This window comes from Bufo bufo, chromosome 3 (genome assembly GCF_905171765.1).
Source record: "Bufo bufo chromosome 3, aBufBuf1.1, whole genome shotgun sequence".
NCBI classification, from domain to species: Eukaryota; Metazoa; Chordata; class Amphibia; order Anura; family Bufonidae; genus Bufo; species Bufo bufo.
Genome location: NC_053391.1, coordinates 27,988,308 through 28,014,302, shown reverse-complemented (window position 1 = coordinate 28,014,302; position 25,995 = coordinate 27,988,308). Strand labels below are relative to the sequence as shown.

Below are 25,995 nucleotides of genomic sequence, written 5' to 3'. Positions count from 1 at the left end.
AGGAAAATATATGATTGTATTTACATCCGCACAATGCTCCGTTTTGTGTAGGATGCCCTTGTGGTGCATGTGGACCGCGCCGACATCCTCCACCGTATGCATTTTTTGCTGGGGATAGTCGTTTGCTGCGGTCCACATGCGGTGGGGCTGCTCCCCCAATGTAAAACACGCTACAGTGTTAGGGGTTGAGCAGCTCCTCCAGTATTGCCACTATATTTCTGTGTTTTTGTCTTGTTTTATATGTAGTGTATGTGCCGTTACCTGGCATTCAAACACTCTTTTGCACCTGGTGACCTCCATCACAGGGTCTGATATGGGTGTGGCTTACAGTCTGGCTTTGTTCACATTGCACTAGTTGTCCTGCTAGGCGTTTGTGTGGAAGCCTGGCTGCGAGCTGGATTACATCACCTTCAGACCCTGTTCACACCATAGGTAGCGTAGTGGTAGGACCCTTTGCCATGCTGAGTGACCGTGACGTGGTGCATGAAGGGCTCCGATATTTTCCTGACAGGAATATATTGGCGAAAGTCTCAGCTTTTAATATCTGCATTTATGACAAGCCAGTATAGTCAGTGGCATATCCGTTTGGTGCATTTTTTCTGTGATTTATGTGTCTTGCTAATTGCCTATAATTTCCACCTGTTGTCTATCCCATTTGCACAACAGCATGTGAAATTGATTGTCACTCAGTGTTGCTTCCTAAGTGGACAATTTGATTTCACAGAAGTGTGATTGACTTGGAGTTACATTGTGTTGTTTAAGTGTTCCCTTTATTTTTTTGAGCAGTGCATATCCATTTTTGGTGTGATGTACACCTGCACTGCATACGTGACAGGGAAATTAATATAGGTAATCCGCCTGTTAGTTCGACCCGTGACATATACCCATTTTTAGTGTGAGGTACACCTGCACTGCATCCGTGACAGGGAAATTAATATAGTTAATCCGTCTGTTAGTTTAGTGGGTGACATATACCCATTTTTGGTGTGAGGTACACCTGCACTGCACACGTGACAGGGAAATTAATATAGTTAATCCGTCTGTTAGTTCGGCCCGTGACATATACCAATTTTTGGTGTGAGGTACACCTGCACTGCATACGTGATAGGGAAATTAATATATTTAATCTGTCTGTTAGTTCAGTGGGTGACCTCAAAAAAAGAGGGGAGCATCAAATAAGGGATCTGGTCGTGGTGCTGCTGGTGTTGGTGGAGCTCATGTTGCAGGGAGAGGACGTGGTCAATCTGTGCCAGCTACACGCCCAAATGAAACACCTTTCTTTAGGTGCACATAGGCGACAGAGCGATCAGCATTATTTTGTAGGCCCGAATGCCTGTTTACGAATGGTGAGGCCAGAACAAGTAGAGGCGGTAGTAGATTGGGTGGCTGACAGTGCCTCAAGTTCCTTCACATTGTCTCCCACCCGGTCCCCTGCTGAAAGAGCAAAGTTGGCACCTACAGCCCATGGGCATCTGTCTTTCACCTCACCCCCTTGCAAATCAGCCAAGCAGTCTGAGCCTCAAGTCATGCAGCAGTCTCTTCTGCTTTTTAAATACTCTGATGGCAGGGTTTCCGTGGGCCATCCACCTAGCCCTACCCTAGAAGTGGAAGAGATTGAGTGCACTGATGCCTAACCATTGATGTTTCAGGATGTGGACATGGGAGGATCACCGCAGCACGTCTCTGATGATGACAAAACAGAGGTGCCAACTGCTGTGGCTTTCTGCAGTTTGCAGACTGAACAGGAGGTCAGGGAGGAAGACTGGGTGGAAGATTATGTGGAGGATGATGAGGTCCTAGACCCCACATGGAATCAAGGTCATGCAGTTCGGAGGAAGAGAAGGTGGTCACACTGCGCCAGCCGCACAGCAAAAGAGTGAGCAGCGTGCAAAATCAGAGTAACCGTCCCCTAGCCAGTATGCCTGCTACTGCCCACTGCACCCAGGGAGTGAGCACACCAAAGCCAGCTCCAAAGAGTTCCCTGGCGTGGCAGTTCTTCAGACAATGTGCTGACGACAAGACGCGAGTGGTTTGCACGCTGTGCAATCGGAGCCTGAAGCGAGGCATAAATGTTCCAAACATGAGCACAACCTGCATGACCAGGCATCTAAGTGTAAAGCACGAGTTGCAGTGGAGTAGACACCTCAAAAACCAAGAAAGATCTCAGGCTCCTCCTGTTCCCTCTTCTGCTGCAGTCTCGGCCTCTTCCGCCCCCTCTAGAGTGACAGTGGCACCTGCCACCCCGCAAACAGAGGATGTGGCAGCAACACCACCACCTCCACCACTGTCACCAAGCATCTCCACACTGTCCCATGGAAGTGTTTAGCTGTCCATCCCCCAAATACTGGAGAGAAAGAGGAAGTACCCCCCTACCCACCTGCGATCCCTGGCCCTGAATGCCAGTATTTCAAAATTCCTGGCCTTTGAAATGCTGTCATTCCGTCTGGTGGAGACAGAGACTTTTAAAAACCTTATGGGGGTGGCTGTCCCACAGTACGTGGTTCCCAGCCGCCACTACTTTTCCAGGTGAGCCATCCCTGCCCTGCACAATCAAGTGGCGGACAAAATCAGGTGTACACTGTGCAATGCCATCTGTGGCAAGGTCCACATAACTACTGATACGTGGACCAGTAAGCGCGAGCAGGGATGCTATATCTCCCTAACTGCACACTGGGTAATTGCAGTGACTGCTGGGCCTGAGGCGGATAGCATTTTGGCACATGTCCTTCTGCAACCGCTTCCTCCTCTACAGCCTCCTTATCCTGTCAGCATAACACCTTCACCACCAACTTCAGCACAGCCAGGGGGAAACGACAGCAGGCTGTTTTGAAACTCATCTGTTTAGGGGAAAAAACCCACACCGCGCAGGAGCTGTGGACGGGCATGGAACAACAGACCGATGAGTGGTTCGTGCCACTGAGCCTCAACCCCGGCCTGGTGGTGTGCGATAATGGGCGAAATCTCATAGTAGCTCTGAGCCTAGCCGGTTTAACGCACATTCCTTGCCTGGCGCAGGTGCTGAATTTGGTGGTGCAGAGGTTCCTGAAAAGTTACCCCGATATGTCAGAGCTGCTGCAGAAAGTGTGGGCCGTGCACATTTTTAGCGTTCTCATCCTGCTGCTGCTCGCTTGTCTGCGCTGCATCGTAACTTCGACCTTCCTGCTCCACCTTGCACATGCTGGAGAGACTGTGCGAGCAGCAGCAGGCGATAGTGGAGTTTCAGCTGCAGCACACAAGGGTGAGTCGCACTGCGGAACAGCACCCCTTCACCACCGTTGAGTGGGCCTCCATGCGGGACGTGTGTGCCGTGTTGCGGTGTTTTGAGTACTCCACCAACATGGCCAATGCTGATGACTATGACTATTTTATTTTATTACTATGACTATTTTACAGCCATTTTAGTGCACCAAAGTTCGGGTCCCCATTGACTTCAATCGGGTTCGAGTTCGGGTCAAGTTTGGGTCCCGAACCCGAACTTTAACCCGAAGTTCGGCCAAACTTGGCGAACCCGATCATCCTTGGGTCCGCTCATCCCTAATTCTGAGCATGACACCCCGTCCTTGACTGTGCTTATGATGACAATATCACTCTTGGATACACGTTTGTGCAAGACTTCCATTTGTTTCTGATTGAACCTCTACCATTCCTTATTAATTAGCCTAAACTCAATGTGTGCCTCATTGTACAAAGTTTCTATGTATGGTTTTTTGCTCTCAAGGGGATTAAAGAAGAAAGCCAGGTATAAAATACACTTATCACCAGGATAAACCATATTAAACCAGGTATACTGCCTAGGAGGGTTGATCCTGCTGATCAAAATGTTATCAGCCTTGTGAAATTCCAATTTAGCATTCTCAGTAATACTTTTATTCTTTATACATTCTTTCCAGTGATGGCTACTTACCTCTGTCATTGACTGACAGGGCCAGGCATCAGCATCAGCATCCTTCTGCCTGGTCCAGTAATTTCCCATTAATCAGAAGAATCAACCCCACCATGCAATATACCTGGTTTAATAGGGTTGATCCTGCACACAGATATTCTTTAAAGGGCTATTCCATTTATAACAAGGATTGGGAAACCCCACAGATCAACAGAAGAGGGGCGCTGTACTTGGTACTCTATCTCCAACGTTCCTATAGAAATGAATAGAGCAGTGGTGTGTATATCAGACCAGCTGCTCTGTCTATTTCAGGGGGGGCCTTCACAGGGTATGGGGCCCCCGTTCTCATGTGGATAGGGGATAACTTGTTATAACCTGAAGACCCCTTTAAGTCTGTCAGTATTGGATATTTTGTGATTGCATTGACCATATCTTCCAATTGAACATATACAACAGGGATACTCAACTGGCGGACCGTCTTGGAATCTTCACTGCGGGTCACAGCTTTCCGGACCCCCTGCATGCCCCACTTTCAACTGTATCTACGTCCTCAGGATGCAGATACAGTTGAACATAATGGTAAAGAATAAAGGCGTCAGTCCCTGCTTTAAAATTCAATAGAACTCTGTAGACTTCCTCCACCCGATGCTGTGCTGTCTGTGGCCCAGTGTTGCATGCACCATGACATCAATGCATTGTTCTGAGTCATCAGTAGTGAAGCAGAAAGCTGGCGGTGGGGGGGTCATGGGGTAGGTGAATATTAAATTGTAGGCATTACGGGGCATCATTCTTCGTGATGGGCAAGTTAAGGAGATATCACTCTGAAGTCTTTGTGGGGGACCATTTAAGGAGCATCACTTTATTGGAGGGTATTTAAAGGAGCATCATAGTGCGAGAAACACTTAAGAGGGTATCATACTGTATGATAGCCACTTAAGGATATATCACTGGGTGGGGGGAGTGTCAGTTAAGGAGCATTACTCTGTGATGGTGGTCCAGGGCATCACTGTGTGAAGGCTGCTTAAGAGAACATCATGCTGTGTGGGGAGAACTTAAGGGAGGGGGGTTCATTCTATGTGGGAACACTGAAGGGATCATTCTGATGCGAGTGGGGCATTATATTGCATTAGTGGCACTAAAATGGCATCATATTGTCGTTGGGGGCACAAAAGGGGCATCACTATTGTGCGGTGGCACATAGGCAACTTGCTTATATTGTGGGGAGGCACTAAGTGGGCAATGTTGCTGTGTGGGTACAGAAAAGATATAGGGTAGAATTTGAGACTTGGCTTATGATTAAAAAATATATAAAAATACTTGCTGCAGAACGATACGCACCACTGGTGTTGTCTCTCCTAACATTTTTAGGCTCGGACCTTCACCCGATGACATAACTTGATATGTGGACCTTTACCAAAAGTACTTGAGTATCTCTGGTATAGAATATTATTTTTTATATCAGTAGTGATAGCAAGGACCTCATTAAAAACCCAACAATATCTATTTAAGGGGCATTCCCATCTTGGACATTGGGGGCATATTGCTAGGATATGCCTACAATATCTGATATGCCCACAATTTATTCCTATGGGGGCGCCAAAAATAGCTGAGTGCTAGTGTAGTGCCCTGAAGCAGGGGTACTTTGAAGTCTGGATATTTGTGCACATTTGCCTGTTTCCCCTATGCAAAGTTATACACTTCTTTATTTCACTTTAAAGAGTTAACTTGCATTGACTTATACTGTTTAATATCAGGTAACTGCATTGTATATGTTGTAATATATATATATATACACTCACCTAAAGAATTATTAGGAACACCATACTAATACGGTGTTGGACCCCCTTTTGCCTTCAGAACTGCCTTAATTCTACGTGGCATTGATTCCACAAGGTGCTGATAGCATTCTTTAGAAATGTTGACCCATATTGATAGGATAGCATCTTGCAGTTGATGGAGATTTGAGGGATGCACATCCAGGGCACGAAGCTCCCGTCACACCACATCCCAAAGATGCTCTATTGGGTTGAGATCTGGTGACTGTGGGGGCCATTTTAGTACAGTGAACTCATTGTCATGTTCAAGAAACCATTTTTCCAGTCTTCAACAGTCCAATTTTGGTGAGCTCGTGCAAATTGTAGCCTCTTTTTCCTATTTGTAGTGGAGATGAGTGGTACCCGGTGGGGTCTTCTGCTGTTGTAGCCCATCCGCCTCAAGGTTGTGCGTGTTGTGGCTTCACAAATGCTTTGCTGCAGACCTCGGTTGTAACGAGTGGTTATTTCAGTCAACGTTGCTCTTCTATCAGCTTGAATCAGTCGGCCCATTCTCCTCTGACCTCTAGCATCCACAAGGCATTTTTGCCCACAGGACTGCCACATACTGGATTTTTTCCCTTTTCACACCATTCTTTGTAAACCCTAGAAATGGTTGTGCGTTAAATTCCAGTAACTGAGCAGATTGTGAAATACTCAGACCGGCCCGTCTGGCACCAACAACCATGCCACGCTCAAAATTTCTTAAATCACCTTTCTTTCCCATTCTGACATTCAATTTGGAGTTCAGGAGATTGTCTTGACCAGGACCACCCCCCTAAATGCATTGAAGCAACTGCCATGTGATTGGTTGACTAGATAATCGCATTAATGAGAAATAGAACAGGTGTTCCTAATAATTCTTTAGGTGAGTCTATATATACTGTTTATTTGCATTGTATTTGCAAGGCTCTGTCGAAAGTGTTAATGAATACTGAGAGACTTGTGGGACTTTGAATGAGAAGCTGATAATTTTTCACAGCTACCATAGGGTTTAACCCCTTAAGGACTTAGGGCATACCGGTATGCCCTATTTCCCGAATCCTTAAGGACTCAGGGCGTACCGGTACGTCCTAAGTTTAAATCACGATTGCGGCGCCGCGGGGGTTAATCTGAACAGGATGCCGGCTGAAATCATTCAGCCGGCATCCTGTCACAACTCCAGGGGGGTCATGTGACCCCCCGTATCTGCGATCGCCGCAAACTGCAGGTCAATTCAGACCTGCGGTTTGCTGCGCTTTCTGCAGTTTCTGATCTCCGCAGTCCCTGACCGCGGGGATCAGAAACTTTAAAATGCCAAAAATGTAGATTTTTCACCCTCCCCCTGCACCCCTGAATGATTTTATGCCGGCAGGTGGTGCGGGGGGGGGGGGTTGCAGGCGGTGCGGGAGGCAGGCGGTGCGGCAGGCGGGATCGCGATCCCCCGCCCGCCTCCTCTTGAAAATTCATTGGCGTCCAGTGGTTATACCAAAGTGTCAGCACATTGCTGACACTCTGGTATAAACGGCTGGCATCTGTGCAGATGTCAGCCGTTTAACCCTTTCCATACCGCAGTCCGGAAAGGGTAATATAGAGCAACCAAAAATCATATGTACCCTAAACTAGTACCAACAAAACTGCCACCCTATCCCGTAGTTTCTAAAATCGGGTCACTTTTTTGGAGTTTCTTCTCTAGGGGTGCATCAGGGGGGCTTCAAATGGGAAATTTCAAGATTTGCTTCTAAACTTCTAAGCCTTGTAACATCCCCAAAAAATAAAATATAATTCCCAAAATGATCCAAACATGAAGTAGACATATGGGGAATGTAAAGTAATAACTATTTTTGGAGGTTTTACTATGTATTATAGAAGTAGAGAAATTGAAACTTGGAAATTTGCAATTTTTTACAAATTTTGGGTAAATTTGGTATTTTTTTATTAATAAAAATGATTTTTTTTTACTTCATTTTACCAGTGTCATGAAGTACACTATGTGACAAAAAAACATTCTCAGAATGGCCTGGATAAGTCAAAGCGTTTTAAAGTTATCAGCACTTAAAGTGAAACTGGTCAGATTTTCAAAAAATGGCCAAGTCCTTAAGGTGAAATAGGGCTGAGTCCTTAAGGGGTTAAAGAAGATTATGTTTTGGAGGGAAAAATCCAGACTTGTTTACCACCAAGCCAGACAGACTGACTGTTTGAATGTCTGGTTTTAGCTCTGTTGTTATGTTTGAAAACCTGTTTTTGTCTGGAAAACTTCTGTGTCATTGTCATTGAGTATTATTGAAGCTCTAATGTAAGTCTATGATAGACGGGAGTTTAAACATTGTAACTGTTTTTGCTCAGTTTCTCCACTCCACCCCTCCCACTAGAAGGGCCTAGTTCTGCCAGACACTGTATATAAGGAGAGCGGTCACCGCCCCTAGGGTTCTGCAGTTAGGGACAAGTGCTTGGGGTTGAAGACTCTGCTATTCTGCACAAGTGACCAGAAGAAGACACGGAGATGGGGATGCTGAGCCCATGGGTCACAAGCCCTGTGACCAAGGAGCCACCTGGACTACTGAGCTACAGACCATGGGCCTCCAGCCCTTGACCAGGGTAGCAGCCTTGCGAGAGAGAGAGAGAAAGAGAGAGAGGGCCAGCTAGCTCAGGCCTTTCCTCAGCATCAAAACTTTCTTCTTCCAGGGAGGAGACTGGAGAAGCCAGCCCTATGCCTCGCCTGTATTGTTTTGCATCTTAATTTCTCCAGTAAAGAAGCACACTGATTAACTGCAGACCCTGATTCTCTCGACTTGCGCTGATGAGCAAAAGGGTTACAATGTTTTGAACTTTTGACTTTCGGGCTCCATATCTCACCGTCCACTATAGCTTTGAACATGAGACTTCCATCATATAGACAATTATCGTGGCTATCTCACACATAAATTGGACTTGTACCTATTTAGCATATGATTAGTTCTGCAGATTCTTGTCACAGCATTGTTAATGTTTTGCTCCTAGTGGTGGAACAATCTTTTTCTTCTTGTATATTACAAATTATAACCTGTTCTCACATTCCCTAATAGTTTAGTGTGTTATTAGGTTGATTCCCAAGTGAAAGGTCACTGGTTGGAATCGAGGAGCAGCCATTAAGAATGTTTCCCAAGAAAGGAGACACAGCATCATCCAACTCATCGATATCGGTATCTCGGCCCAGAAAATTGCCAAACTGCATCATGGGATCGCCATGGCAGTTGAAAGATTACAAAATGAAGTCTGTCCATCCATTACAAAGCCAAGAGGTGAATGACCAGGCAAAATATTGGAGTCAACAAGTCGGCTCATCACAAGGTCTATCAGTTCTGGCGTGACAAACACTACAGTGGAGGTGGCCCATATGCTTTGTAATAGTGAAATCACAGATGTCCATGAAAGCACTGTGTGACGCACATTACACAAGTCTGGAATGGTGGACTAAAAAAAGATATTGGTCATAAGAAGCATCGTCTCGACTTTGCATAAAAGTACGAACAATGGACCGTAGAAGACTGGAAATGGGTGATTTGGAGCGATGAGAGAAAAGTCAATAGATTGGGCTCTGATGGGTGCAAATGGGTCCAAAAGAAACAACTGAAAAGGGGGCTAACAGGTCGAGAAATTAAAGGAATTGTCAAGTTTAACCCAATCGAACACTTGTGAAGAAAAAGCTGTATTCGTACCCAAGTGAGTCGACGAGTACACACCAACATTGGGAATGTGTAGAAGAGACCTGGGAACAGATTTCAGTTAAGACATACTTGAATCTGATCGAGAGCATGCCCAGAAGGATTCAGGCAGTGATGAAAGCTAAAAGTGGATTTACAAAATACTAACAAAATAATAAAATTAAAAATCAGAATTTTAGGAGCAAAACAGTAACAATGCAGTTACATGACAACACTCTGCATAACTAATCATATGCTAAATAGTCGCAAGTCCAATTTATGTATGAGATAGCCAAGATGATTGTCTTTAAAATAATGGTAGGCTCACGTTCGAAGCTGTAGTGGATGGTGAGATATGGAGCCTGAAAGTCAAAAGTTCAAAACATTGTTACCATTTTGCTCATCAGTGTATTTCCCATTGGGGTGCACCACGCCTTACTATTCCTTCTGGAGAGAAGCAACACTGCGTTGTGCACTTCCCTTTCATTTCAATAAGACTGCCAAAAATATCCGAGCACGTCTCTCTATTTTCGACACTCCCTTATAAATGAATGGAGGGCGGCAGCGCATGTGCAGTCCACCATCGGACACTTTAAGGGCTCTGTTCTAAAGTATAGGTGCAGATAAGGTGGCACTCGGTTCATACTCTGGCAACGCTGCTGACTACACTAAACCACCCCAAACCCCTCTAACCCACTCCCCCGCTGCTGACAAAGATAAAAAAAAAGAATGGAAGAATGTCGGGTGACTGTGGTGGGAGGGTCAGTTTGTGCCTGCAGCTCACGCTCAGACAGCACAATGCTAAAACCAGATGTCTGGCCGCCCTAGGTGCTGGACCCAGAGGTGGGTGCCACACCTAACAGAAGTTGGGGGCATATCCTAACAATTTCCAAGATGATACAACCCCTTTAATAATCGGTTTTGGGGTAGTGGATGGATGAACAGCAAGGTCATGCTAATGTTGTTGGTAAGAAGAAAAATCCTATAGTTTTGGCTATAAAAAAAAAATAATGGAGTCATTTATCAAACTGTTGTAAAGTAGAACTGGCTTAGTTGCCCATAGCAACCAGATTCCACCTTTTATTTTACAAAGGCGCTGTGAAAAAGGAATGATGTAATCTGATTGTTTGCTATGAGGAATTTAACCATTTCTACTTTACACCAGTTTGATAAATGACCCCCTAAGCGTTCCTGTCTAATAAGTAAGCAGTCCCTATCTAAAGGACACAGACTTTCTATATATGAAACACATGGTGCTTCCTGTCTGTGGAACACAGACTTCCTATACTTGGAACACAAGGCACTTCCTGTTTGTGGAACTTAGACTTCCTGTGTTTGAAACACATGGCACTTCCTGTATTTGGAACACAAGGCACTTCCTGTTTGTAGAGCTTAGACTTCCTGTGTTTGAAACACATGGCACTTCCTGTATTTGGAACACAAGGCACTTCCTATTTGTGTAACTTAGACTTCCTGTGTTTGGAACACATGGCGCTTCCTGTATTTGGAACACAAGGCACTTCCTATTTGTGGAACTTAGACTTCCTGTGTTTGGAACACATGGCACTTCCTGTTTTTGGAACACAGACTTCCTGTATTTGGGACACACGGCACTTCCTGTCTATGGAACACAAACTTTCTGTATGTGTAACACAGTTCGGTTCCTGCGACCAGATGTTTGTGTAGGAGCCCATTTTAGACCAAAATGGTGTTCTAGATACTGATTGATCATTTGATATAGGTAGAATTAACATTGACCCGGTATATAGCGTTAGCGTGATGTCACTTCCTGTTTCTGGCACTTCCTGTCAGCCGGCATGGAATGTAATAATAAGTTTGTGCTGTTTGTATCTTCTCCTTTATGTCTGATGAAGTTAGGGGCTCTTACCCCCTAAAAAGTGTAACAAGGACTTTTATTATAAACCAGTAATTAGACCTTGGAGCTCTAGACCATCTGGAGGACCTATCGGTGGGAGAATTATCTCCAATATCGATATCAAGAAGCCTGAGGGGGATAAGTGATCCAAGGAGGCGGTAAGTCGATGTGCTGTGTACAGTAAGTCACCCATTATAATGACTTTTATAACCGTACCTCGAGGCTTCTTAGCATCATTTTGCGCTAGATTATTTCTTGCTCATACACCTCAATGGCAGCGTCACCTCCCTTGTAATTAGTAATGTACAATTAATATGTTGTTCCATATTGCCTGCTTTCCCAAAAATGTCTGGCAGGTCCCTGGAAAATAGGGAGACCTCCTGAAAGAGCATATTGTGTGGGTGCTGGCAATGGGTCCCAGCAACTCCTGAAGAACCACCGTTATTGTGTTTGGCGCATGAACTTGTGTCATCAGTTGCGCCCCCAGGCATCCTGAAGGGTTGGGGCTACAGGAAAGAGGGCATTACTGACTGTCCACGTCAGTAAAGGGGGCAAACCGTAAAATGGCGTGGCTGCAAGGTAAAAAATTTCCAGCGGCGTGCTACCTCTTTCTGCCCACATTAGTGGCTTCAAATGTCGCCAATTATGCCCTATTCTTCATATAAGATGTCTTAAAGATGTGCCTTCGATTACAGTAAATCCTCTCTCCTTTCTACGTAAGGTTCTCTGCTCTCAAGGGGATTGAAGAAGAAAGCCGGTTTTAAAATGCAGCTGTCACCAATATCAACCCTGTCAAACCAGGTGTACCTCCTATAAGGGTTGATCCTGCTGGTTCAAAGTTTTCCAGCCCTGTGAAATTCAAATTCAGCATTCTCAGGAATAAAGACTTTTGTTCTTTACGCAAATGAAGGCTTCAGTACACAGAGTTCCTGACGGCTACTTACCCCTTTCCTTGACTGACAGGTCCAAGCATCAGCATCCTTCCGCCTGGTCAAGTCATTCTGCATTAATCAGAAGGATCAATTCCACCATGCAATATGCCTGGTTTGATAGGGTTGATCCTGCTTATATATAATCTTTAAAGGGGTATAATGGAGCGGTGGTGCGTATTTACGACCAGCTGGTCCGTCTATTTCAGGGGGGCCTCCACAGGCTATGGGGCCCCCCTATTCTTGTGTTCTCTTGTGGATAGGGAATAACTTGTTATAACCGGAAAACCCTTTTAGGCACACAAACTTATTTTCTTTCCGTGTCCGTTCCGTTTTTCTTTTCTTTTTTGCGGACCGTATACGGAACCTTTCAATTCAATGGGTCCGCAAAAATAAAAAATGGAAGTTCTTTGTGTGCATTCCATTTCTGTATGTCCGTATTCACGTTCTGCAAAAAAACATGTCCTATTATTTGTCTGCATCACAGACAAGGATAAGACTGTTCTATTAGGGGTCTGCTGTTCTGTTACGCAAAATACAGAATGCACACGGACGTCATCCGTATTTTTCGCGGATCGCAAAATACATCCGGTCGTGTGCATGAGGCCTAAGTCTGTTAGTATTGGATCTTCTGTGATTACATTGACCATATCTTCCGATTCAACATATAGAACAGCAGTACTCAACTGGCGGACCATCTCGGAATGTGGACTGTGGGTGGCAGCTTTCTGGACCCCCTGCATACCCCACTTTCAACTGTATCTGTGTCCTCAGGATGCACATATAGTTGAACACAATGGTGAAGAATGGAGCCTTCAGTCCCTGCTTTACAATTCAATACAACTCTCCGGCTTGTAGACTTGCTCCACCCGGTTCTGTGCTGTCTGTGGCCCAGTGTTGCATGCGTCATGACATTAATGCGTTGCGCTGAGTCAGAATTAAATTGTAGGCATTACGGGGTATCGTTCTTCGCAAGGGGCCAGTTAAGGAGACCTAATTTTGAACTTTTTCTGGGGGCCACTTAAGGGGCATGACTTTATTGGGGGGCATTTAAGGGCGCATCATAGTGTGAGGAACACCTAAGGGGATATCATACTGTATAATGGCCACTAAAGGGCATATCGCTGTCTGGGTGGGGGGGGGGGGGGGAACGGCACTTTAGGAGTATTACCCTGTGACCAGGGCATCACTGTGTGGAGGCTGCTTAAGGGGACATCATGCTTTGTGGGGAGAACTTAAGGGGGGTTCATTCTATATGGGAACACTAAAGGGAGCATTATGATGTGAGTGAGGCTTTATATTGCATTGGGGTACTAAGGGTACTTTCACACTAGTGTTAAAGTTTTCTGGTACTGAGTTCCGTCACAGGTGCTCAATACCGGAAAAAAAACGCATCGGTTTAGTCCTAATGCATTTTGAATGAAGAGCAATCCGTTCAGTATGCATCAGGATGTCTTCCGTTCCGTCCCTTTTACGATGCTGCAGAATTTTCTCCGGCCAAAATTCCGGAACACTTGCTGGATCCGACATTAATTTCCATTGAAATGTATTAATGCCGAATCCGGTACCAAGTGTTCAGGAAATTGCCGTATTGACTGAGCCGGTTTTCTGGTCTGCGCATGCGCAGACCTTTAAAAATGTGAAATAAATAAATACCAGATCTGTTTTTCTGGATGACATCGGAGAGACGGATCCGGTATTTCGGTACATTTGTGATCCGGAAACAAATGATATCCGTTTGCATGCAGATTTCCGGATCCGGCAACGGAACTGCCTGCCGTATCCTCACAACGCTAGTGTGAAAGTTCACTAAAGGGGCATCATATTGTCTAGGCGGGCTCTAAAGGGGCATCACTATTTTGCAGTGACATAAAGGCAACTTCCTTATATTGTGGGGAGGCACTAAGCGGGCAATGTTGCTGTGCGGGTACACAAAAGGTATAGGGTAGGATTAGAGACGTGGTTTATGGTAAAAAATAAAGAAATAAATACTTGCTGCAGAGCGATACGCACCACTGGAGTTGTCTCTCCTAACATTTTTGTGCCTCGGACCTTCACCTGATGGTATACCTTGATATATGGACTGTCAGGATCACCAACTTACATTCAGGATGGGAGCCTGCCGGTTCACGCTACACCTCCCTCTGTCAGCACTTCCTCATCCAAAACGAATCAATTTTAGCTGTCGCAACTCGTCAATGTCATATCTGGCAGATGAGACGCCTTTTATTAAATTCTCGTAAGTACACTATACAACTCACTATGCGGGCTGGCATTCATTGGTTAATACATCAATTTAGGCACCACTTCTTCTAGGGTCATGGAATTGTGAGAACACAAGAAGGCTCTTATTAAAGTGAAGTTTTAATATTACGAAAGGACAGTGTGTACAAACCATGGGGTTATCATAGAAAATACAACTAGTGTTGAGCGCGAATATTCGAATTTCGATTTTTTTTTTTTTCTCGAATATCGCAATTTCGAGATTTCGCGAATATTTAGAATATAGTTCCAAATATTCGCGAAATCGAATATTCTTTTTTTTTTTTTTTCAAAAAAAAATCGTACGATTAATTTAATCGTACGATTTTTTTTTTCTGTATAAGGCAACGATCCTATGACTAATAGTCATAGGAACGTTGCCTTATACAGGGAAAAAAAATAAAAAATACAGGAAAAAAAAAATCGTACGATTAATTTAATCATAGGTTTTTTTATTTTTTATTTATTTATTTTTTTTTTTTTCCTGTTTCCTGAATAAGGCAACGTTCCTATAACTATGGATAGGCTAATATGTGTATTTTACGAAATTTCTTAATATTGCTCTAACTTCGTCTTTTAGAATATTCGTAATATTCTAAAAGACGGAGTTAGAGCAATATTACGAATATTCAATATTACGAAAATAATACGAATATTCATTCGAATATTCGCGAAATCGAATATGGTACCTCCCGCTCATCACTAAATACAACATAACATATACAAACTGTAGTGTTATAGGTAAAAAATTCCACTATTAATTGACTGTTCATAATCCCATCTGTGTTCCTTGAGGATTGCATATCTGATAGCAGCACAGGAGGCCCACTCTCTGACAAACAAACATTTTAGTAGTCCAGAACTCATAGAGGTCTAGAAGTATTGATCAAAGCCTTCACACTAGATCAGGGCTGGCCAACCTGCGGCTCTCCAGCTGTTGTAAAAGCAGCTGTAGGCAGACTGGGCATGCTGGAAGTTGTAGGTTTTCAACAACTGAAGATCCGCAGGTTGGCCATCCCTGCACTAGTTCCTGCACTTGGAATCCGATAACTTTCTCAGTCCAAGTGGAGGTAAGTACCTGCAAGGGACAAAGACAAAAAGGCAGCCCAAATCCAAGCTGCCACCCCAGATGTTCACACGAAGCTCAACAATACCAGGGTTGGGTTCTCCCCGGAGGAAGAGCCCCAAGGGGTTTTGCAGGAGGGTGAGGAACCAGATGGCCACCCCCCTCCCCCCCCAGACCTCAGGGGGTAACCCATAAGGGCGCCACAACCCTGAAAATCCTTGTGACAAACAAAAGTGGAAAGTGAACACACAGTGAACAGAAAAAAATAAATGAAGTGAATGTGTGCTGAAGATCAGTCCAGACATTTGGCCGGAATTATAAAAATACCCCCTCTTTATGCCAGGCAAAGAATAAAGGAACAGTGGGCCCACAATATGAGAAAGGGAAGTGCATGCAAATGTGCCGTCACTCAGTGGGCTCCCACCCCCCAGTGAGTTCGGGCACCCCAGGGTCTCCACTCCTGGGGCACTTCTGCACCTCGGGCTTTCAAACACATCTCATCCCCTGGCTTAAATCCGGCAGGGCCCTTGGTCACCTAGCATAGGGCACAAATGGCCCAAGCCGTACACCCTAGGGATGCTGTGTGGTTCTATCTTCTCATCCTGGCAGTGGCTCTGAACCACCAGGACTTGATAAGAATAGATACTACACTTGATCTTAGCCAAAAGGCCGAGAAGCGAACCATCATAATTAATATTTGAAGTGACCCACATAGTGACCCACATTATAATCAAAAATAGCCCTCATATATACTGTATATGTTCAATCCATAGCCACACACCCAGGGGAACTACCTGGAATAGGCTAGAGGTTAAAATCATGGGTCGATTGGCGTTGTGTTTGGTATGTCCTGGTTGGCCAGTGTATGCCCAGATGATTGCAGATACTATTATATTTTTAGGAGGTTCCTGCCAGGGCTTATGACCTTTTAATGGATTTCTCAACAGAAATATAACTGGGTGAGGGGAGGCGTATGCTTCATAAGGACAGCCTCCTCTCAGTGACATCACCAGCCAGTGGATGGGATGCGTATGCTTCATTATCATAAGGACCACCTCCCCTCTGTGACATCACCAGCCAGTGTATGGGAGTAAAAAAAAATGGGTTTAAATGGCCAGGGAAAGAGGGGCTCATTGTCAGCCATTTGGGGTCCATATCTTGATTGGAGTGACTGCCTGTATTTTTCAGCTGTCCCCACAGTCAGGGTATCACTGTTGTACATCAGTATTTTATCCCTTTTATTTTCATAACTGTTGAATGCATTGTAACTGTTGTGAGGGATTAGCGCTCTTTTGGGGGTCATTCTCACAATTATCTCCACCAACAACCGGATTTCAGGTCCAACGTGAGTTATTTTCGCCACCAGCAAAAACATAAATCATGCAAAATAAAGACCTGCCTGTCTAGGCACTAACTACTACAAAAACATAAGCCTTGACTCACCTATACAGAGCGCTGTTCACACAAGGAACATAAGTGTTGCTTTCTCCAGCCCTATAGTCCCGCAGCCTCTTGGCTGTAACCCTTCAACAGCTTCTGCGAGGATTGTGGCCCAGTAGTCCTCCCAACTCCGTCTCATGACCCTAAGTCTCAGGCGTCATGGCGTCCCCCAAAGTTCCGGCTAGCACCTAGCCCAGTGGCCCCTCAGCCAACCCGGTTGAGACCACTTGTACAGGACCTTCACAAGACTATGTTTCACCAAACACTCTCTCCCCTAACTGACAGTCTGGGCTGGGCTCTTATCCCAGACTGATTGTGGCACCTGGTGCTGCCTCAGATCTGATGATGGCCGGGGAAGACATGGAAACTCATGCCATAAATCTCCCCTAGCAGCTATGAGGCCTGTCACTGCCTCACACTGTATGTATATTTTTGTTTTAATCATTTGCAATTACTTTTTGTATGCACTGCACTATGCATTCAATTTGAAATCTTTAAAGGGAACCTGTCACCTCTACTATGCTACCCTCACTGAGCATTTCTAAATGTTCATTGTGTTACCTTAAGCATATAAATTACACTTTTAATTTAATTTGCAGACAAAGTATTATGCATTTTTGTACTTCCCGCCTTTTATGCAAATTAACATAAGAGTCATATCTTACTTGTGTGACCAGAGGAGAGTCATATTTTCAAGCTCTGACTCATCTCAGGTTAATTTGCATATGTATCAAATCGTTTTTTTTTACACAATAAAAGCACACAGAGCTATGGGGACTGGGTATTGTGGATGTGCTAGTGGCCATCTAGCAACCCATGTCCTCACCTCTATACACAAAATCCAGGTGACAGGTTCCCTTTAAGTCTCTTCCTTGTAATCTTCCGAAGAGAAAAATGTTGCCTATATTTGTTCAGGGGACTTTGGGTCCCACTTAGATAAGCTGTTGTATTGTGATTAGTTGGTGCTGAGAGAGTATTGAAACATAGGCCCCTATTGCCTGGATAAGTATAGCAGGTGGTAACAATTGTACAGTCGTGGCCAAAAGTTTTGAGAATTAGATAAATATTGGAAATTGGAAAAGTTGCTGCTTAAGTTTTTATAATGGCAATTTGCATATACTCCAGAATGTTATGAAGAGTGATCAGATGAATTGCATAGTCCTTCTTTGCCATGAAAATTTACTTAATCCCAAAAAAAACTTTCCACTGCATTTCATTGCTGTCATTAAAGGACCTGCTGAGATCATTTCAGTAATCGTCTTGTTAACTCAGGTGAGAATGTTGACGAGCACAAGGCTGGAGATCATTATGTCAGGCTGATTGGGTTAAAATGGCAGACATGACATGTTAAAAGGAGGGTGATGCTTGAAATCATTGTTCTTCCATTGTTAACCATGGTGACCTGCAAAGAAACGCGTGCAGCCATCATTGCGTTGCATAAAAATGGCTTCACAGGCAAGGATATTGTGGCTACTAAGATTGCACCTCAATCAACAATTTATAGGATCATCAAGAACTTCAAGGAAAGAGGTTCAATTCTTGTTAAGAAGGCTTCAGGACGTCCAAGAAAGTCCAGCAAGCGCCAGGATCGTCTCCTAAAGAGGATTCAGCTGCGGGATCGGAGTGCCACCAGTGCAGAGCTTGCTCAGGAATGGCAGCAGGCAGGTGTGAGCGCATCTGCACGCACAGTGAGGCGAAGACTTTTGGAAGATGGCCTGGTGTCAAGAAGGCCAGCAAAGAAGCCACTTCTCTCCAAAAAAAAATTCAGGGACAGATTGATCTTCTGCAGAAAGTATGGTGAATGGACTGCTGAGGACTGGGGCAAAGTCATATTCTCTGATGAAGCCTCTTTCCGATTATTTGGGGCATCTGGAAAAAGGCTTGTTCGGAGAAGAAAAGGTGAGCGCTACCATCAGTCCTGTATGCCAACAGTAAAGCATCCTGAGACCATTCATGTGTGGGGTTGCTTCTCATCCAAGGGAGTGGGCTCGCTCACAATTTTGCCCAAAAACACAGCCATGAATAAAGAATGGTACCAAAACACCCTCCAACAGCAACTTCTTCCAACAATCCAACAACAGTTTGGTGAAGAAGAATGCATTTTCCAGCACGATGGAGCACCGTGCCATAAGGCAAAAGTGATGACTAAGTGGCTCGGTGACCAAAACGTTGACATTTTGGGTTCATGGCCTGGAAACTCCCCAGATCTTAATCCCATTGAGAACTTGTGGTCAATCCTCAAGAGGCGGTTGGACAAACAAAAACCCACTAATTCTGACAAACTCCAAGAAGTGATTATGAAAGAATGGGTTGCTATCAGTCAGGAATTGGCCCAGAAGTTGATTGAGAGCATGCCCAGTCGAATTGCAGAGGTCCTGAAAAAGAAAGGCCAACACTGCAAATACTGACTCTTTGCATAAATGTCATGTAATTGTCGATAAAAGCCTTTGAAACGTATGAAGTGCATGAAATTATATTTCACTACATATACTTATAATGCAAAATAACAGTTTGGAAAATAAAAGGGATAAAAACAGGACTTAACACGTTACCCGACGGTAAAGTCCGGTTGCTTGGGGAAGCAGAAATACCGCTAGGTCCATCAAGCTAATAACAGTTTGCTCTCCTGCACACGTGCTAAAAAGGATCTGCAAAAAATATTTATTAAAGCAGTATTCACATCTTGGACATTGTGGGCATATCCTAGCAATATGCCCCCAATGTCTGATAGGTGTGGGTCCCACCTCTGGGTCCCGCACCTATACTTAGAACAGAGCACACGAAGAGCCGAATGGTGCACTGTGCATACACTGCTGCCCTCCATTCATTCCTATGGGAGCGCTGAAAATAGCTGAGCGCTGACTCGGCTATTGTCGTAAGCCCCATAGGAGTGAATGAAGTGGTGGCCGCACTTGTGCAGTGCACTTTCCATTCAGTTCAATGGGACTTCCAAAAACAACCGAGTGCACAGCTCTACTATTTTTGGCACTACCATATAAATGAATGGAGGACGGCTGCGCTTGCGCTGTGTGCTCTCCGGCACTTTGCAGGATTCGTTCGAAGTATAGGTGCCGGACCCAGAGGTGGGACCCACACCTATTAGAAATTGGGGGCATATCCTAGCAATATGCCCCCAATCTATGTGATGATACAACCCCTTTAATAATCGGTTTTCTCAAAAACTGATCGTCTGGAATTCTGGGAAGAAAGGGATGCAAATGAGCTCTTAAGAAGCTCTCCCTCTAATGCCACCAGATGTAAGGCAGATATCCTATAAGGCAATATTCAGCTCTTTAAATAGGCCTTGAGACATGACTTGGATATTAAATAATACAGCACCTCATCTGCAGACAGTTGTTTTGGGGTGATTGCCCCTCATCAGTGCAGAGCAGAGAGTACTGGCTTAACTGGGTGAGAGGTCTGTCAGGGTTTGGGGGATACTATCTCTCCTAGGGGAGAGAGTGCCTTAATTGGCAAGAGGAGACTTATAGGCCATTCATGCTCCTCTGGAATTCTGGGAAGAAAGGGATGCAAATGAGATCTTAACAAGCTCTTCCTCTCATGCCACCTGATGTAAGGCAGCTATCCTATAAGTTGCATGAATGGCCTATAAGTCTCATCACGCCGATTTAAGGTATTCTCTCCCCAAGAGAGTACCCACCAAACCCTGCCTCTCACCCAGCAAGCCAGTAGTCTCTGGTTTGCACTGATGAGGGGCAATCACCCCGAAACAGCTGTCTACAGATGAGGTGCTGGCTTATTTAATATCCAGGTCATGTCTCAAGGCCTATTTAAAGAGCTGAACATTAACTTATAGGATAGCTGCCTTACATCTGGTGGCATTAGAGGCAGAGCTTATTAAGCACTCATTTGCATCCCTTTCTTCTAAAAAATTGATAAAATTGTATAACATATTCAAAGAAATAAGCGGTACTGGATGGACAAAAGGCAAGGCCATTCCCTAAAGACACACAAAATTTTCAATGGCTAAACATGCTAATGAATAAAGGGGCCTCCTGCCTTTACCCTGTCTAATGATGTTGTTGGAGAGAACAATCTTATAGTTTTGGCAAAAAGAAAGTGTTTCCTGTCTTATAAGTATAATTAAACACTTCCTGTCTAAGGAACACATACTTCCTATATATGCGACCAGATGTTTGTGTAGGAGCCCATTTTAGACCAAGGCTGTTTTCCCATTAGGTAATTTACTCCATGATGTTCTAGGTACTGATAAATCATTTCATTTAGGTAGAATAAACATTGACCGATATATAGTGTTAGCGTGATGTCACTTCCTGTTTCTGGCACTTCCTGTCAGCCAGCATGGAATATGATAATAAGTTTATACTGTTTGTATGTTTAACGATGTGAGTTTGAATTGCAGTAAATCCTCTTTGTTCCTTAGATACAGGATTTACACTGAAAGTTTTTTTTAGAAGACGATGGTGGTTTCCATCGCTGAACCTCCAAGGATGGGCGAGGACAGAAACCTCATGGCTGCAAGGATATTAGACCTCACCCTAGAGATCATCTACTTGATAACTGGAGAGGTGAGAGCCTCACATGACCTCATTCTTATCTCTATTAATAATACAGGTAAATGACTGGTAAGGTGAAGGACTCTTAGAATACATGTAGTGATCGGTGTCTCCCCATACACAGGATTACAAAATAGTAAAGAAGTCGTCTGGTGAGTGTTTGACACCCCATGTGTCAGGAGAATGGAGCAGGACCCCAGGAGCCATCATCGAGCCTCCACTTTATTCACTGATACACGAGCAGAAGATCCTAGAACTTACCAACAGGATCACTGAGCTTCTGACCAGAGAGGTGAGCGCTGCCGGGAATGCTGGGACATTATACAATAACGCCGAGGAGATGTCTGGAGGATGACTGTATGATTGTGTGTGTCAGGTTCCTATAAGGTGTCAGGATGTCACTGTCTATTTCTCCATGGAGGAGTGGGAGTATTTAGAAGAGCACAAGGATCTGTATAAGGACGTCATTATGAAGGATCACCAGCCCCTCACATCACTGGGTAAGAGGAGATCTTCCTTCATTATAGAGAAACATTGTCAAATCCCCTGTTCTGTTTTCATACATGTTTACACAGTGTGCAGTCTGACATTCAGCATAAACCATTCCTGTCTTCCAAATAAGAGGAAAGAAACGCTGAACTTTACGTGGAGCGCATGGACCACAAAGGGCGCACAAAAACATACCGGTCATGGGCAATGTTTTAGTTTCGGCAGTGTTCAATTTATTCGTAAGACGACGCGTTCTTTCCTCTATACTGTTACCCGATTGGCAGGGTGGCCCCTGCCCAAGGCGATCGGACGAATCTAGGCTGCACCAACCGTTACTCATCCATATTTGACCTTCATTGCGGTTGCGTCCAATTGATGCAACCTCAATAGGTGAGCAAACTATTTTCTTTCAGTAGAAATTTGATTTGCTGAACTTACTCACCCTATGAGCACCTTCTCTATCCCATTGGCCACTATTTGCTTTTCCAAATAAGAGGACTGTTCTTTGTAGTCTAACTTGATTATTGGTAAAACTGAGTATTTGATTGATAAAACTATAAGAATACAAATAGCAAGTATAATTACAGAGAGCATGTACAATAACATTTGCATTAACACTGAAAGCACATGGTAAAATTTCTGCCTAACATAAGATTGCATGTCTAGCTAACAGTAGTAACAACTTCCCTGAGTAACAATTATAACTAGCTGAACAGCTCTGCATAACATAATGTTCCTGAAACAAAGATAGATCTCTCACCAGATATGATTTTACAAGGATGGTGGAGTTTATGAAGGAGATGTGCAGAAGGACAGTTCTGCTGATGTGTCCTGGAGACTGGAGGCTTCTCTTTCCCAGGATGCTTTGCACTCCCACAATGCTTTGCACCACCCACAATGCAGCAGTCTTTGTAACAAGAAAAACAAAGTGTAATACAACTTAACACCGCTAGATGATGCTATAACCACATTAATCACTACAGAAATACCCAAACTCTGGCAGATGTGATCTGTAATGATTCTTTAACTCTGCTGGGCAGAACACTCCCTGTCTAGGGTCAACAGACGCCACTACTAGATCCTTCATTCTTAGCAACCCATTTTGGTCAATGGTGGGATTGAGCTTCTTCAAAGCGCTATCCTTGGAGACTGTTTGACCTTTGCTAAGGTAGTCTATTTCCTTAGCATGACATTCACATTGTATCATTCAAATTATTATGTTCTTGGACCTTTCCAGATTAGGAGCTGTAAAGGCGTGTTTGCAGTGATGCCAACCTTTGCAGGCCTTCTGGCTCACAGGTAATGTCAACTTGTAAGACTGAGCTATCTGAACTACACAGGCTATACCACAAACGAGCAACATCCAGGTGAAGAACCTGTTGAAACAATGGGATTTGAGTTGGTGGTCCAAAGTCACCATACGTAGAACAGATACTTCAGGTCTGATTTCTTCATCTGCATCTGGGTCTACCAATTCAAACATGTGGTATCCGATGCTGCAAGACGTTGAATGATACAGGAATGCAAGACCTGTTAACCATGTGTCCTTAAGGTGGCTCGCTGCGACAGATCTAATCGCGTGGTCTGCAGGATTATGCTGTGTAAGCACGTAGTTCCACTGTTTAGGACAAGCGGATCTCCTGATTCTTAGCACCTGATTGCAGATGTAGACGTAAAAGCGTCTGGTTTCGTTGCAAATATATCCTAGGACTACCTTGCTGTCCTTGAAAAACTCAACTTCCTCGATTTCCAGGTTCATTCCTGTTGTTATAAGTTCAGCAAACTCCTCTGCAAGCACAGCAGCGCAGAGCTCCAGTCTGCGAATCGTGTGTTCGCGGAGTGGCGCCAGTTTGGACCGGCACATGACAAATCTTTTATGGCATCGTTTTTTGATGTCAATGGTTTTTAGGTATGCTACGGCTGCAATCGCCCTGACTGAAGCATCACAGAAGATATACAGTCTTTGCATCTTGACTTCAGTTAATGGCACAGAAGCATATGGTCGTGCCACATGAAGGCTGGACAAAGCTTTGATAGACTTCTTCCAACCTGTCCACAGGTCCTTTTTCTCTGTGGGAAGCGGATCATCCCAATCGGACGTCTCTGTTGTGAAGTCTCTTAACATAATTTTACCTTGGATGGTAACAGGCGCTACGAATCCCAGAGGATCATATAAGCTGTTTATGGTGGACAGAACTCCTCTGCTTGTGAACGGCTTTTCTTCCTTGTTGATTTGGAAGGTGAATGCGTCTGCCTTTAAATCCCAGAGCAAACCGAGGCTCCGCTGCATGGGAAGGGAGTTGCTAGGATCCAAGTCCTTTAGATCAGCGGTCTTCAACCCCCGGGCCGCAGACCAGTACCGGGCCGTGGATAATCTGGTACTGGTTCACGGAGTGTGCTGGTGTTAAAGAGAACCTTTCATGGGTCCAAACATAAACGAAGTAGCAGAACATGTAGGGGTTAATGCAGGGATGTCTCTGAACTTACTATTATTTCTGGGCGCCACTCAGTTGCGCCGCTGTTAATTCTCCCGCGCTGTATGCGAAGTAAAAGCATCGGAACACCAGGGAGGAGACATCAGCTTTTCTCCCTGGGCGGTCCTTCTCCCTGGCTGTAGCGCTGTCCAGTCACAGCCAGAAGAAAAAAAACAATCACCTTCTCCCTGGCTTTGACGCTCTGCGCTGCGATTGGAACGCGCTACAGCCAGGGAGAAGGAATGCCCAGGGAGAAAAGCTGATGTCTCCTCCCTGGTGTTCCGATGCTATTAGTTAGCATACAGCGTGGGAGAATGTAACCGGGGCCACAGCGGGCAAACGGAGCGCCGGACAGAAATAATAGTAAGTGCAGGGACATTAACCCCTACATGTTCTGCTACTTAGTTTATTTTGTTTGGACCCATGAATGGTCCTCTTTTAGATGACTGGGACAGGAACTGTTGGCTCCTGTGCCCCGTTGTTTAGCCGGGTTTATTAATTACTGTTTTTTGAATTTATATGTTTTAAAACGGACCATTCCAAAAACACATTCTCAAACTCGCATCATTAATTATTAACGTAAATACAAACCTATATAAAACACATTTCATATAGTCATTCTCCAATGAATCACTTCATCTAAACCAGCAGCATATTCTATTTGTTAAAAGATCACAAAGTTCACTCCCCTGACGTATCTCCCTCAGCTCACATAGGTTTAAACCAATCGAAAATCCGCCTTTGTCCCACACCTTTCGGTCAGGTGTTCCAGTTCCACCAATAAGATTTTACTACTAACCCACCATTCATTATTTTCCTGATCACGTGATCTACGCCAGCAGATTACAGGTAACTATCAGTGTTTCATTTTATTGTTTCTCAGATCACATGTTACAAAAGAGCCAATGAGATATTACTATTGGCAGTTCATTAATAAATCTCAAACTCAGTCAGCCTCTGTTTCGTTCAATTTGGGCCACTTACTCGGAGATGCACATAAGGTCCGCTAGTCTCATTCATAGGTAGTACTGACTATACGGATCAAAGGTTCTAGATAAACCTGCAGTTAGATTAGCTCTCAAAGTTCTACACTAGACAGGATTTTAAGTTAAATTCAATATTTAAACCATATGGTTAAAAAGTCCCCAACTTGTAATTCCATTCAACCTCATGACGGTTAATTTTCGCTAAGGAATCAACCCTCCCCCCGCCATCTGTAATTAACCTGTTCGACACCAGTAAACATCAAGCCAGTTGGATCTTTTCGGTGAATTCTCTTAGTGTAAAGAGACGCTATGGGCGTCTAATGCCTTATGTTCCGGACATGTCCCTGAATTCTGGTCTTTAATTTTCTCATGGTACGTCCCACATACTGGAGCCCACATGGACACTCCAGCATGTAGACAACCCCTGAGTTTTCACATGTTACCTCACCTTAATTTTTCAACTTAGAACCATTCTTATAGGAGTGCACTTCATTAGTATTTGATCTCATAGGCCCCTTTCACACGGGCGAGACGTGAGCACATTGCACCCGCACTGAATCCGGACCCATTCACTTCTAT

At 44.4% G+C, this 25,995-nt stretch overlaps 2 protein-coding genes and 1 pseudogene across 4 annotated transcripts in view; 2 read left to right on the top strand and 1 right to left on the bottom strand.

The window, feature by feature from the left end:
• LOC120994418 (zinc finger protein 182-like) overlaps positions 1–25,995 on the top strand; it is a 668,524-nt gene that overhangs the window by 281,226 nt on the left and 361,303 nt on the right. The window lies entirely within an intron of this gene.
• Positions 11,033–25,995, top strand: part of LOC120994425 (zinc finger protein OZF-like) — a 50,444-nt gene continuing 35,481 nt past the window's right edge. For all 3 annotated transcript variants that reach the window (XM_040422986.1, XM_040422985.1, XM_040422987.1), the window contains exons 1-4: positions 11,033–11,390; positions 21,335–21,479; positions 21,592–21,759; positions 21,844–21,967. In XM_040422986.1, the coding sequence (XP_040278920.1) occupies positions 21,372–21,479; positions 21,592–21,759; positions 21,844–21,967 (400 nt within the window). In that variant the 5' untranslated portion in view covers positions 11,033–11,390; positions 21,335–21,371. The remainder of the gene's footprint in view (positions 11,391–21,334; positions 21,480–21,591; positions 21,760–21,843; positions 21,968–25,995) is intronic.
• LOC120996700 lies at positions 16,061–16,170 on the bottom strand (annotated as a pseudogene).